Source organism: Aquarana catesbeiana, linkage group LG02 (genome assembly GCF_042186555.1).
Source record: "Aquarana catesbeiana isolate 2022-GZ linkage group LG02, ASM4218655v1, whole genome shotgun sequence".
Taxonomy (NCBI): domain Eukaryota; kingdom Metazoa; phylum Chordata; class Amphibia; order Anura; family Ranidae; genus Aquarana; species Aquarana catesbeiana.
In genome coordinates, this window is record NC_133325.1 from 197,351,949 (window position 1) to 197,366,581 (window position 14,633).

The 14,633-nt window shown below is 43.4% G+C and overlaps 1 protein-coding gene across 2 annotated transcripts in view; it reads right to left on the minus strand.

Moving 5' to 3' along the window:
* Positions 1-14,353, minus strand: part of COG3 (component of oligomeric golgi complex 3) — a 140,192-nt gene extending 125,839 nt beyond the window's left edge. For both annotated transcript variants that reach the window (XM_073614161.1, XM_073614160.1), the window contains exons 1-3: positions 14,091-14,353; positions 4,319-4,465; positions 1,982-2,043 (exon numbers count right to left, since the gene is read on the minus strand). In XM_073614161.1, coding sequence (XP_073470262.1) covers positions 1,982-2,043; positions 4,319-4,465; positions 14,091-14,258 — 377 coding nt within the window. In that variant the 5' untranslated portion in view covers positions 14,259-14,353. The remainder of the gene's footprint in view (positions 1-1,981; positions 2,044-4,318; positions 4,466-14,090) is intronic.
* Positions 14,354-14,633: the final 280 nt, after the last annotated feature.

The window sequence follows — 14,633 nt, forward strand, 5'->3', positions numbered from 1 at the left end:
TGAGATCCAAAGAGCTGTCGCTATCAGCGAAACAAGTCATCATTAGGCTGAAAAAACAAAACAAACCCATCAGAGAGATAGCAAAAACATTAGATGTGGCCAAATCAACTGTTTGCAACATCCTTAAAAAGAAAGAACGCACCGGTGAGCTCAGCAACACCAAAAGACCCAGAAGACCACGGAAAACAACTGTGGTGGATGACCGAAGAATTCCTTCACAACAGTTGGCCAAATCAAGAACACTCTCCAGGAGGTAGGTGTATGTGTGTCAAAGTCAACAATCAAGAGGAGACTTCACCAGTGAATACAGAGGGTTCACCACAAGATGTAAACCATTGGTGAGCCTCAAAAACAGGAAGGCCAGATTAGAGTTTGCCAAACAACATCTAAAAAAGCCTTCACAGTTCTGGAACAACATCCTATGGACAGATGAGACCAAGATCAACTTGTACCAGAGTGATGGGAAGAGAAGAGTATGGAGAAGGAAAGGAACTGCTCATGATCCAAAGCATACCACCTCATCAGTGAAGCATGGTGGTGGTAGTGTCATGGCGTGGGCATGTATGGCTGCCAATGGAACTGGTTCTCTTGTATTTATTGATGATGTGACTACTGACAAAAGCAGCAGGATGAATTCTGAAGTGTTTCGGGCAATATTTTCTGCTCATATTCAGCAAAATGCTTCAGAACTCATTGGACAGCGCTTCACAGTGCAGATAGACAATGACCCAAAGCATACTGCGAAAGCAACCAAAGAGTTTTTTAAGGGAAAGAAGTGGAATGTTATGCAATGGTCAAGTCAATCACCTGACCTGAATCTGATTGAGCATGCTTTTCACTTGCTGAAGACAAAAAACTGAAGGGAAATGCCCCAAGAACAAGCAGGAACTGAAAACAGTTGCAGTAGAGGCCTGGCAGAGCATCACCAGAGATGAAACCCAGCGTCTGGTGATGTCTATGTGTTCCAGACTTCAGGCTGTAATTGACTGCAAAGGATTTGCAGTCAAGTATTAAAAAGTGAAAGTTTGATGGATGATTGTTATTCTGTTCCATTACTTTTGGTCCCTTAAAAAGTGGGAGGCACATATACAAACTGTTGTAATTCTTACACAGTTCACCTGATTTGGATGTAAATACCCTCAAATTAAAGCGGAAAGTCTGAAGTTAAAGCACATCTTGTTCGTTTCATTTCAAATCCATTGTGGTGGTGTATAGAGCCAAAAAGATTAGAATTGTGTCGATGTCCCAATATTTATGGACCTGACTGTAGTCTTGTGGATACCCATCTCCTAGATTAGATTGGCCATAAAGATGAAAGTACAAAAAAGTTTTACACAGATACTGAGCCTCAGTTAGTGTATGTATTAAGGACCTGTGTCAGCATGCTTTGGTTGATGTCATCAGTTTGAGATGCTTCTTAAAGCAGAGGTCCTTTTGGCTTCACGCCCGGTTCCCTAATGCACATGCGTGAAGCGCGCACCGCATTCCAATGGGTCCGGCGGCAGAAAAAGGAAGAGAGGGCTGGACTTCTGATGGACCTTACCGTGGGGAGGTCCGACAGTAGTAGGGACAGGGTAACTATCAAAAACAGGTCCCAGTCCCCCCCCCCCGAAAGGTGTCAAATGTGACGAATAAGCAGAAGTTCCACATTTGGGTGGAACTCTGCTTTAAGACGATTAAGAATTCATTTACAGATGCAGTTGACCTTCTTCTGACCTGCTTCAAGTGAGTTTTGGATTTCCATAGACTTGTATGAGGAAGCGAAAATAGTTTCAAAACAAAAGTCCATTAAGGCTGGCCCTAAACCTGATTAGAAAAAAAATATCTATGTGCCATTAAAGCTAATAATAACACAAACCTGCACTTGAAAATAAATTTAAAAAATAATCTGCCTGGCTGTGGTTAGTCGGAGGATTTTTAATAAAAGATGTCCAATATGCCATTCTTCATGAAAGTTAGTGGTAAAACACTGTAACTGTACCTGTACTTTGCACCTTCATCCTGATCCATGTGTGTCTGAAGCTGTGCGAACCAGGAGAAAAACTGAAAAAGAGGAATACACGTTAGGATTTATATCAAAGTAGAAAAACCTTTTATAATATGATCTGTTTCTATCTGAATTACCACTGGATCTAAGAATCACAGTTTGTTTCAGCTGTGAAATTTTAGGATTCACAGAGATCTGAGCCCAATAGTATTTCATTCTTTGTACCCAAGATTCACACATTGACATTATATTCAGAAAAATGTGTGAATCTTGGGTGCAATCATTAATAAAAAGACCCCAGGATTGTTATTGAGAAATTGACATATGACTGTGTTTTTCCTAGGCCTTTTTGCTAGCTACTGTATGCTGTCCCCGTGACTCACCCAGCTGCTTGCCGACAGTCTCCCTTCCTGTGCTGCATATAACCCTTGCTGAAAGTGCTCACACAGAACCTCAGCTAGTGTATAGTACAGCCTGACTGAAAGTCAGCAGCAGAAGCAGCCCAACAGAGTGCACAAGTGTCTTATTTGCAGCACTTTGGGGTTGATCTACTAAAACTGGAAAGTGCAAAATCTGGCACACCTCTGCAAAGAAACCAATCAGCATTCAGGTTTTTATTTTTCCTCAAAGCTTTTTTGATCAAGCTGAACTTAGAAGCTGATTGGCTACCATGCACAGCTGCACCTGATTTTGCACTCTCCAGTTTTTAGTAAATCAACCTCTCTAAAACATTGGGCTTTTGTATACTAGAGGGAAGGACCTGTGTTTGGCAGGAACCCAAATATCCCAAGTGTCTAACTGATATGTAAAAGGGGTTCCCAGACTACTTACAAAAGCAACAGAGTGAACTGTTGCACTACTGGTTGAGAAATGGAAGTCTTTATCAGGTAGGCTGTGTTCCCTGTAAATGATTTAAAGTAGAACTAAAAGCAATTTTTTTTTAAATCTTCAATAGAGTTAAGGCCCGTACACACAATACAAAAATCGGGTGGAAAAATTTGTACGACGAGCTGTCTGCCGATTTTTGGATCGTTAGTACGGTGCTTGCGACAGCCGGTTTGCTTTTTCGTCAGACAAAAGCTGGATGTGCAGACTATAAAATTTTTGTCAGATGTGAACTCAACGTCCGATTTTCGTACAAAAAAAAAATCCCAAGAGCAAGACTACGCATACTCAGAAACGAAAGAATACATACAAAACTATTCAACACATTACATCACTTCTGACGTTGCATTCTGTCATACGAAAAATTTCGAATATCGAGTAACCTTTTCACTTCCGATGAGACTAGCATGCCACAAAAGACGGATGCTCGGTCGTCCAAAATCTAAGCGTGTGTACGAGGCTTAAGAAAGGGTTATTCCCCCTCTCACTTATTTTATTATTTTCCTCCAGAGGGGAAATTTGCCTTCACTTCCTGTCCCATAGCCAAAACAGGAAGCAAGAGCAAATCCCGGAGTGTTACCAGGGTCACCAGAACCAGTGTTACTCATTGGAAGATTTCCCCTCTATCACTGTTCTGGTGTCAACCCAGAATTTGGGATTTTCTCTTTTTCTTTCACTTTTGATGATAAAAGGTAAACAGGACAAATAGAGAGAAAGTGAATCTCCCTAACGGGGACACAGACAGCAATAAAAACTGACAGGGGTTCTAATCTCTCTCCACTCTACTAAAAAAAAAAAAAAAAAAAAAAAAAAGTTTTTCCTTTTTAGCTACACTTTAATGCGGAGCTCAACCCTAAGGCCCCTTAGAGTTGGCAGAGCGGATCCGCTCAGCAGGCTCCGCCAGCTCAGCGGGAGATCACTCAGGTGGTCCCCACAGAGCCGGCAGATGACAGGTCCCTCTCTGCTCACTGTGCAGGGACGGACCTCTCAGAGCCCCGCTGTCTTCTATGGCAGATCAACCGAAAATGGATCCGCCTGTCAGTTTTCATCCGATCCCATCCAATCCGATCTGCTGGACGGATGGCGAACGTATTGCCATACATCTGTCTTGAGCGGATCTTATCGGATTGGATGGCAGGCAGGTGTCAGCGAACACATCTCCGCTGACATCCCATAGAAGTCAATAGGTGGCCCGCTCAGATCCGCCTGAAAAAAAACGGACAGGCAGATCTGAGCAGGCTTATCGTGTGAATGGGGCCTTAAAGGGGAAGCTCTGCTTATCTGCCTTCTCCCCCTCCGCTGCCAAATTTGGCACCTTTTGAAATGGGGGAAAGGGGAGGGGGGAACCGATACCTGGTTTTGACTGGTCCCCGCTCCCATTTCTGGCTCAGTTCAACCCCTTTTTTTTTCATAATCTGAAGTTGGAATTGAAGGGTCTCCACATACCTGTTGTGCAGTTTCAATCCTGTCATCTTCCATTCCTAGTGCAGAAAACCCGTGTTGCAGGATGCCTTCTGTAGATTCTGGAACAGCTGCAGACAGTCCTACAGTCAGCGATGTGGAGGTCAGACTGCATAAATCTTCAATTGGAAGCTATGAGAAGGATAGTAATGCAAAAATATTACCCATGCCAACAAACAAAATTGTAAGAGACCTTGTCCATTTATGGCAAAGTGAAAAAGGGCATTTCCCCACGCTCTTATACACATCTTATTTATTCTACAGCTGTGCTCATAAGTTTACATACCCTGGCAGAATTTATTATTTTTTTGGCCATTTTTCAGAGAATATGAATGATATCACAAAAAAGTTTCTTTCACTCATGGTTAGTGTTTGGCTGAAGCCATTTATTATCAATCAACTGTGTTTACTCTTTTTAAATCTTAATGGCAACAGAAACTACCCAAATGACCCTGATCAAAAGTTTACATTCCCCAGTTCTTAATACCGTGTATTGCCCGCTTTAACATCAATGACAGCTTGAAGTCTTTTGTGGTATTTGTGGATGAGGCTCTTTATCTTCTCAGATGGTAAAGCTGCCCATTCTTCTTGGCAATAAGCCTCCAGTTCCTGTAAATTCTTGGGTTGTCTTGCATGAACTGCACGTTTGAGATCTCCCCAGAGTGGTTCAATGATATCGAGGTCAGGAGACTGAGGTGACCACTCCAGAGCCTTCACTTTATTCTGCTGTAGCCAATAGACAGGTCGACTTGGCCTTGTGTTTTGGATCATTGTCATGTAGGAAGGTCCAAGTACGTCCCATGCGCAGCTTCCTGGCTGATGAATGCAAATGTTCCTCCAGTATTTTTGGATAACATACTGCATTCATCTTGTCATCAATTTTGACCATATTTCCTGTGCCTTTGTAGCTCACACATCCCCAAAACATTAGCTATCCACCTCTGTGTTTCACAGTAGGAATGGTGTACCTTTCATTATAGGCCATGTTGACTGCTCTCCAAATGTAGTATTTATGGTTGTGGCGAAAAAGCTCAAATTTTGGACTCATCACTCCAAATGACTTTGTGCCAGAAGGTTTGAGGATCGTCTCTGTGCTGTTTGGCGTATTGTAAGCGGGATACTTTGTGGCATTCGCGTAGTAATGGCTTTCTTCTGGCGACTCAACCATGCAGCCCATCTTTCTTCAAGTGCCTCCTTATTGTGCATCTTTAAACAGCCACACCACATGTTTTCAGAGAGTCCTGTATTTCACCTGAAGTTATTTGTGGAATTTCTTTGCATCCTGAACTATTTTCCTGGCAGTTGTGGCTGAAATTTTAGGTGGTCTACCTGACAGTGGTTTGGTTTCAACAGAACCCCTCATTTTCCAATTCTTGATTAGAGTTTGAACACTGCTGATTGGCATTCTCAATTCCTTGGATATCTTTTTATAACCCTTTCCTGTTTTGTACAATTCAACTACCTTTTCCCACAGATCCTTTAACAATTCTTTTGCTTTCCCAATGACTCAGAATCCAGAAACGTCAGTGCAGCACTGAATGAAAGATGCAAGGGTTTGTCAGGAGTCCAGAAACTCATTGACCTTTTATACACACACACTAATTACAAGAACACAGATCACAGATGAGGATGGTTACCTTTAATAGCCATTCAAACCCCTTTGTGTCAACTTGTATACATGTTATCAGGCCAAAATCACCAGGGTATGTAAACTTTTGATCAGGGTCATTTGGGTAGTTTCTGTTGTCATTGTGATTTAAAAAGAGTAAACACAGTTGACTGAGAATAAATGGCTTCAGCCAAACACTAACCATGAGTGAAAGAAACGTTTTTGTTTTATCATTCATATTCTCTGAAGAATGGCCAAGAAATCATAAATTCTGCCAGGGTATGTAAACTTATGAGCACAACTGTACATTGAAACTCATTGCTCCTCTGCTATCAGGAGAATACCTGGCAATTCTGGGTATCAGGGAGTATTTGACTTGCTTACCTGTGACAGTCTTTGCCTAGCAGATAAACAATTACCCCGAGCGCTGGGGGAGTGACATCACCACTCCCATGTCACCCACACAGCTGATTACAGTGGTGGCTGTGGAGAAGCAAGGGTCTGTAGTGAAAGTACATGTATGGGGGTTGGAGGATGCCCTTTGCATAGCCAAGATGACAATGGGGGTTATTTACTAATCGCAAATCCACTTTGCACTACAAGTGCAAACTACAAGTGCAAAGTGCACTTGAAATTGCACTGAAAGTGCACTTGGAAGTGCAGTCGCTGTAGATCCGAGGGGGACATGCAAGGAAAATAAAAAACAGCATTTTAGCCTGCACATGATTGGATAATAAAATCAGCAGAGCTTCCACTCATTTCAGATCTACCCTCAGATTTACAGCGACTGCACTTCCAGTGTAATTTCAAGTGCACTTCTACTTTCCCCAGTTTTTTTTTCCCTTCTACTATACTATATTTATTGTTGCGCAGGTTATTAATGACATGGACAGCCACTGAACCAGCGCAGAGAAAAAAAAAAAAAAAGGAAGAAGGACTTCTTAGAACAAAAGCTAAAAAAACAAAACAAAGGGTTAGTTCCTGATTACAGTATAGTGGGTGGGGCTATGCAAATAATTTCCTTTCCCCTAGGCCAGGGATATGCAATTAGTGGACCTCCAGCTGTTGCAGAACTACAAGTCTCATGAGGCATAGCAAGACTTTGACAGCCACAAGCATGACACGCAGAGGCATGATGGGACTTGTAGTTTTGCAACAGCTGGAGGTCCGCTAATTGCATATCCCTGCCCTAGGCTAACTGCAGCAGATACAGCCCAACATCACAGAGCCATTTACTAAATATGTAATACAGTGGTTTTAGGCTTGCTGCCCATCATCTGAACAATGTGTGGTGTGGAGACCACTGAGACCAGACACTTTACTGCACTATACTAAAAGCAGGATGTACACAGACTTTTTTTTGTGTGTGTTCAACCAGTGGGTTGAACAAAAAAAAAAAAAAACCTGACAGATCCCTGCATCCACATAAGCAATATGGATGCAGGAAACTCCCCTGCGGCACTACTGTATTCTGAGATCAGGGACAATGAATCATCAGAATGCACAGATCTTACTGCAGCCATTGGCTGCATGTGCTAATCAAATGCTGGTTTTTCAGCAGGACCGTTCGACATAAGCTGGTCTAATGACTGACTTCTGTTAAAAAGACAGGGGTACACACATACTGAAATTTGGCTGGTTCCTGCTGACTGAATTTCAATGCATGTATTTCCATCTTTACAGTACCTCTCCCTCACCTTGCTGGCACCGTAAAGCAGCTCTTCAGCATCAACTTATTGTGGCCCAAACCAAACTCCAGGAAACGTTTATTTACAGCCCATGAACCTGCCGATGGGCTATCCACAAAAGTCACCAGGGTGGCAGATATAGTGGAGTATACTCTTATCCAATTTATATTCCATGTTTGAAATGGATCAGGTTTCTCTGCTAAACATTATTTAACAGTACATGGGAATTTTACAGTCACAACATGTTCTAATAACAGCACACCTCTTAATGGCCCAACGACTTGTGTGTCCAGCTGGTTCAAACTTATAAATAGTTTTAAATAACAAAAACTTTTAAATCATTTCCTGGGTTTTTTCTGCACAAAGAAAACACATTTAAGAAGCAACTCTCAATTTTTACAATCACTTTGGTACGTTTTGAAAAAAGCTAAAATAAACCAGCAAAAAACTGCTAACTTTACAATTGATATCATGTTTGCCCATTTGCCATTCAGAGACAATGCTGCTGATATTTAAAGGGCAATTCCACTTTCATGGGGAAAAAAGCAAATAAAGAAAAAATAATATAGTGTGTACAACTGCGATACAAGTCATATTGTAATTGAATGTTATTAAAAATTACCTTTTCAATCTGCAGCCACTGTAATTTTCTATAAATGCAATGCAATATGGCTACATGGAGTTGTTCTGTACACAGAATGTGTACTGACCACTCCCCAGAAACATCATTTCCTGCTTGTGTGATTGGTTCACCAATTTTCCCAGAATGTTGCCTAAGATACAAGTCAGATTTCAGGCATCTTCTGCAACAAAAATGTAATTTTTGGTGCAAAACTTTCAATAGGAACACGTCTAAAGGGATGCAAGCCCAGCAGCTTTCCTTAGTAGTGCTCTGCAGCTGCTACAGCTGACTGATAATTATGAAACCACTCCCATCAGACGCACTCAGAACAGAGGCACAGACAAACACACAGGGATTTCTTCAGAATAACAAAAAGGTAGGAATCTGCAACAAAGGTTGTTATAATCCTTTAAAATGTACATAGATCACCCAGGGGGGGAACGTTTTTTTCTCAACAAAAGTGGAATTATGTTTTAACAGCACTCTAAACCAGGGGTTATGCATTTTTTTTTTCAAGAGAGGACAAAGGAATTTTTTTACCAATCTGTATAGTCTCCCATCTTCCTAAAGCCCCTCTTCAGAATTAGCTAAAGGACTATATAAAAAATAGTCCCCCCCCCCAATGTATGCCACTTTAGGATTACATAAAGCTGTGGTCACATGCTACTTCTGACCCATGCCTTGGGTAGCGAGAAAAAAACCCTCAGGTGTTTATGAGGCAGAGGCCCCCTTGGAAGTGTTGGGTGGTGGTCATGGAAGTGTCAAAGCCATCAGCAGTACTGAATATGCCATATCATCGGTTTATGTAGCGTATCACAGAGGTTCATCAATTCTCAACACATGTCTGTGTAAACACCAAATACATACCCTTTTCCTGTAGTCTAACTGGTCCAATGACATTGCAGGTTCTTCCTTATTTCTCCGCTGTGGCAGGGGCTGAACTTCCTAGTGCACTGAGCGTAATGATGTGTAAATGCTGCCCAGTTCTGGTGCTTTATAAGCTTGGGCTCCATGATTACACCCCACCAAAAGCTGTGTGAACAATGGGCTGGGCTCACAGAAAATGGGCAGATCAACATGACTGTTGATCTGCTTGACGAGGACTAACGGCACTAGACAGATGAGGAGGCTGAGGACAACACTGGAGGTGAGGGTCAGTAAATTCTTGGGCCAGGAACGGGGGACTTAAAATACAAATAAAACTGAAATTCCACTTCAATAGCTGTCGCTCTCCTCATTGGGCAGATTGATAGCAGCGGGAGCCATTGGCTCCCACTGCTGTCAATCAAAAGCTGTGACACAGGAGCAGGGCTGAGTCCTGCTGACTGTGTCAATTGACCCAACAGCGGGACTCAGGAGCAAGCCCACACGGGTGCCCCCAGGGAAAGCGGCTTTCCATGGGGGGGTACCTGATGGAGAAGGGGCCTGGAGTGCCGGCTGGGGATCCAAGATGAAAAGGATCGAGGCTGCTCTGTGCAAAACCATTGCACAGAGCAGGTAAGTAAAACATGCTTGTTATTTCTGTATAAAAATTGAAGGTTTAGTATCACTTTAATTTAAAAGGATTGCCACATTTTCATGTCAAAAAAGAGGTGCATCATTAGTGGTGATATGGATTTAGGTCCAGCTATAACAGATAACATATTAGAATGCCCATGCAAAAATAAAGCAGTACTCTAACCAAAAGTTTTGTTTTGGTTAGAAATGGGTAAGGGTTAGAACTTCTGTCCGGTTCTTACTGCTAAGTGCCCACTAGGAAGTATTTCCCTCAATTCCTGTCTTGCCGATATGGATCAGAGACAGCAGATCTCTCTAGTTGGGCCATTTACAACAATAAAACAAAGAATCTGGTTGCAAAATCCCAATAATATTTATACAGTGTACAAGGCAGATTTGTACAATTATAGCACCTGCCTCTACAGCTGCTTCTACTTTAAATGTTTCAACTGTTAGTAGCCATGTTAGAAGGTCACTAAGACCCTAATCCGAATGTTCATCCCATCTTTCTATAGAGCTTCCACATTTCCTGCCAGGATTCAAAAACATATTGCTACACAACACAATCAGATTAGGCGCTATCTCCCCATCATGGTGTCATGACGACGGCTGAAGCAGAAGAGTTCATTTAAAAAAAAAAAAAAAAAGCAGCGGCCTTGGAATTATGGAGAAAAAGATTATACACAACCAAACCACCACCAGGCGCTCATGTTATAACGCACCAGAATGTGAACTGTCCATGAACCATCTGTGTGGGGCTAATGATTGGAAATCCCAAGCCCAGTAACACAAGTTTATCGCAACAATAAAGCAGCAATAAAAACAGTAAGAAGGTCCCTGATGGCGAGTGGAAACCTGTATATTCCCGGAAGATCTGGAGGGTAGATCCTGTGTGAGAAATCTGCCTGCTGAACAGCGGGGAAGCATAGGTCACGGAAACAACGTGGCAGGAACACAAGAAATTTGACAAAGGTGTGTACCCCAAAACATGTAGCCCTGGCAACCTGCAACCTACCTATTATCTGACATCCGGCTACTTATGTTACTGGGCTCTGGACTTCCAATCATTACTATCATTAGCCCTCACACATATGGTCTATGGACAGTTCACATTCTGGTGCATTATAGCATTAACATAAGGCGGTGGTTTGGTTGTGTTCAGCCAACTGAATGGCTCTGGGAAGGACTGAACACTAAGTGCATTCAGAGGCTAATGAGACTAGTGGAAAACATCCCAGCTATAAACACAGGTACCTAAACACAAGGGAGTCTGTTTAGCCGGATTCATGTATAGAAACACAGACTAATGAATTTAGGGGCAAACATACTGCATATGGGTAGCTAATCAGCAGGAGCCAGGTATGGAGGCAGAGACTTATTAAAGGAGGGGTGAACATAATGCTCATAGTCTACATAGGAACCTTGAACTACAAGAGGGGTTAATCAGCAGGAGCCATGATATTGCTTCTACACAGGGCCCTATATGGTGAAGTATGGCAAAAAATAATTGCTGCACATTTGCACTGTAAATATAAGTTAGACCTAATGAGAAAATTTGGGGGGGGGGGGGGGTTGTTCTCCTCTGGATCAACTGAGTATAGGATTGTGTAGATAAAGGTTTTCTATTTGTGTGTAGTTTTTTTTTTTCTATGTTGGTTGAACTGCATAGACTTGTGTCTTTTTTCAACGAGATTAACTACGAATATGATTAACTATGATGTTTTCCCCACCTCCGGTTGTTGCAGTGTTTTTATATAGCTTAATTTAGACAGGCAGCAATCTCCTGACATCTCCCAAAGTCCAGTGCCAAGATTTGTAGTTCCTACTGTAGTACAGATATCACAGCAGGTCAGGGTACTGCAGCTGGAGCTACAGGTCTCATTGGCAGATGTGGCATTGTCAGGAGACTCTTGCCTATGTAAAAATAAAATATCTAATAAATGCTGCAGCATCCAGAGATGGGGCACACATTATTAGAGCCAACTTATTTTTGCTGTCCAATGCCCCCCCCCCCCCCCCCAATCAGGGTTTAATCAGTGAGACCCAAGCGTAGAGACTTATAAAAGGAGCAGTAGACTTATTGGTTTGATTCTATGCAGGGGCCTTAATGTGGTTGTAAACCCTCACATATAGCCAGCGATACAGGAATGAAACAAATCTCACTACATAAGTTGTACCTGTTTATCTCCAGTCTTGTCTTCATCTACTCAAAGTGCTCAACTATAAAGGGATCCCCCCCCCATATAGCACAAAGGAACAGAGCTGAGGCTATCAGCTGGAGTTTCCTTCTGTCACCCTTGGTGTCAGGAAAACTTGACAGAAGTCAGAGAGCTCTTACAGTGTCAGACCTTCAGAGACTGTGCCGGAATCGGCGGCTCCCATGAACACTCATGTAGTTGGAGGCCGCGAACCCCAAAGGAAGACCGGAGGAATATGTCAGCCTTCTCAGAGATGACATTGTGGTGCTGGAGGGCTTTGTTCTAAGGTAAGTCTATCATAATATGCTAGTATGCAATGCATACTAGCATATTATGACATTGCCTTGTAGGGGACTTTTTGTTTTTTAAATCACCTGTGGTTTACTACCACTTTAAAGCGGAGTTCCAGCCACATATATATCATCTTATTTTTTTTTAATCTATCTTTTGCAATTACATAGTGTATAATTAGCATTGGTAAGTCTTGAAATTATCGCTGCATTTATTAATATTTTATTGCAAAAGTTACCTTTGATGCATCCTGCTTGGGCATTCCCATCTTACTTGTGGGCAGGCGAGGCCCACAAGCATAAACTTCCGGGATACAGTAATGCTGTATTCCCAGCATGCATTGCCCGTTCTCGCGCATGCACAGTAAGAACGCGCAGCGGCGCAGGAAACTTCACAGGTTGCCATCACAAAGGGCGTTGTCATCGGAAGTGCCCACCCGATTGTAATGGCAATGAAGAGAAGCCTAAGATATATCAAGGAACACGGAGCACTGTACATCAGCATATTGCAGGGAGAGAAGCGCAGGTAACATTTTCTTTGTTTGCCACAAACCATGCTATTATTACCATTGTACAAACTCTTTCGTCACTTCCGGTTTTGAAATACCACGATTGTAGCCCTTGGCGCTGCACACTGACTCCTGGAAAATGATGACAAACATCTCCCAGGAGCAATAGCGAGCTCAGGCGCTGAGGGAAATGACGTCAAGCGCCATGGAGACAAAGGGGCAGATTAGAAGGGACCACTTAGCAACAGGCATAAAAATGGAAGTAAAAAAAAAAAAAAATTCCCCCCAAATGTCGTTGGTTATGTTTATTGCTGCTGAATAATGTAAAGTTGATTTTATGGGTGGAACTCCGCTAAGTTTTAGACAGAGAAGAGATGGATAAGAACACCAGTTCTTGTTAGGGAGATTCACTCTCTCCATTTGTCACGTTTACTCATTTATCAGAAAAGTGAAAGTAAGGGCCCTTTCACAGGGACGTGTCCGTGTACGGGCTCCGCTTTGCTCAGTGGGGGAACGCTCCGTCAATCCCCGCTGAGCAGGCAGATGACAGGTCTATCTCTGCACACTGTGCAAGGACCGACCTGTCAGAGTGCCGCTCTCCTCTAGGGGGGAAATCGGATGATGACGGACCGTAGAGTCTGTTTTCTTCCGATCGACGGATGGAAAAATAAGGTTTCCATCCGCCACACTTTAGCGGATCAGAGCGGGTCGGATGTCAGCAGACATGTCACCGCTGACATCCATCGCTCCATAGACCTGTATGGAGCGTCTGTTCAGGTCCTTCTAAAAAACTGACAGGCGGACCTAAACGGTCCACCCATGTGAAAGGGGCCTTAAAGAAAATCCAAAATTTTGGGTTGTCCCCAGGACAGTATTAGAATAGGAAACCCTCCAATGGTGACACTAGTTCTGGTGACAGCCAGGGAATTCCGCTCACTTCCTGTTTTGGTCATGGGACAAGAAATGAAGGGAAATTTCCCTATTGGGACTCAAATGGCATAATCTTCACTTATGCTATACAAAATGAAAGAAACGTTTTGCATTTATTTCTACCTTAAGTGAAACCTTTCCTGGGAGAAATATGGGGGCTGATCATACCTTCTGAAACGCTAGTTACCTGACTGATCCCATGACCTCAGTACTTCTCTGACATGGAACCAACACGCAGATTACCTGATCAGCATCCAATAGAGCCCTGAATGCCCTGGATCACCATGACAGTCAGGCACTCTGCATTCAGGAGGAGGCAGCAATCACAGCACACATGTGATGGATTGTCTGGTAGCAGTGAGTCTCCTCCCCCAGGCACTGCACACAACACAGAGCGCTGTCACTGGCTCTCACCTCAGCTGGGATAGGCAACTCCTCTGTAGCCGCTTTCAACTCCAGCACCGAGTCTGTCTGCCGTTCTGTTAGCGGTGCCAAAGGCTCGCTCCTCCGGTCCCAAAGGGCGAGTCTCTCCCGGGCCTCAAGCTCTTCTGCCCCGGCCGCCATCATTATCATCACCACCATGGACTGGACAAGCCACAGCAGCAGCTCAGATCCGCTTCCGGGATCCCGAAACCTGGCAACGAAGCAACGGGGAGGAGCTACACGACCCGGAACAGCTTGTGGCTCTCCGGCCACACCCACCGCTGCTATTCCCATAGACACACCAAAGCCGCCAGCCAATCGTAGAAGAGCCGAGAGACGCTGGCAATCACGTGGCGTGTGATGTCAGGAGTTCCACGCAGTCAGTAGAGGCGCTGTCATTGTGTAGAGGAGTGGGCGTGTCCTGCTGATGACAGATGTGACAGCTTGGGGATACAGAGGGATAAACACTTGTACACACGATCCGATTTTCGGAGGATCATTCGTCCATTTTTTGTTGCATGCTAGTCTCATGTT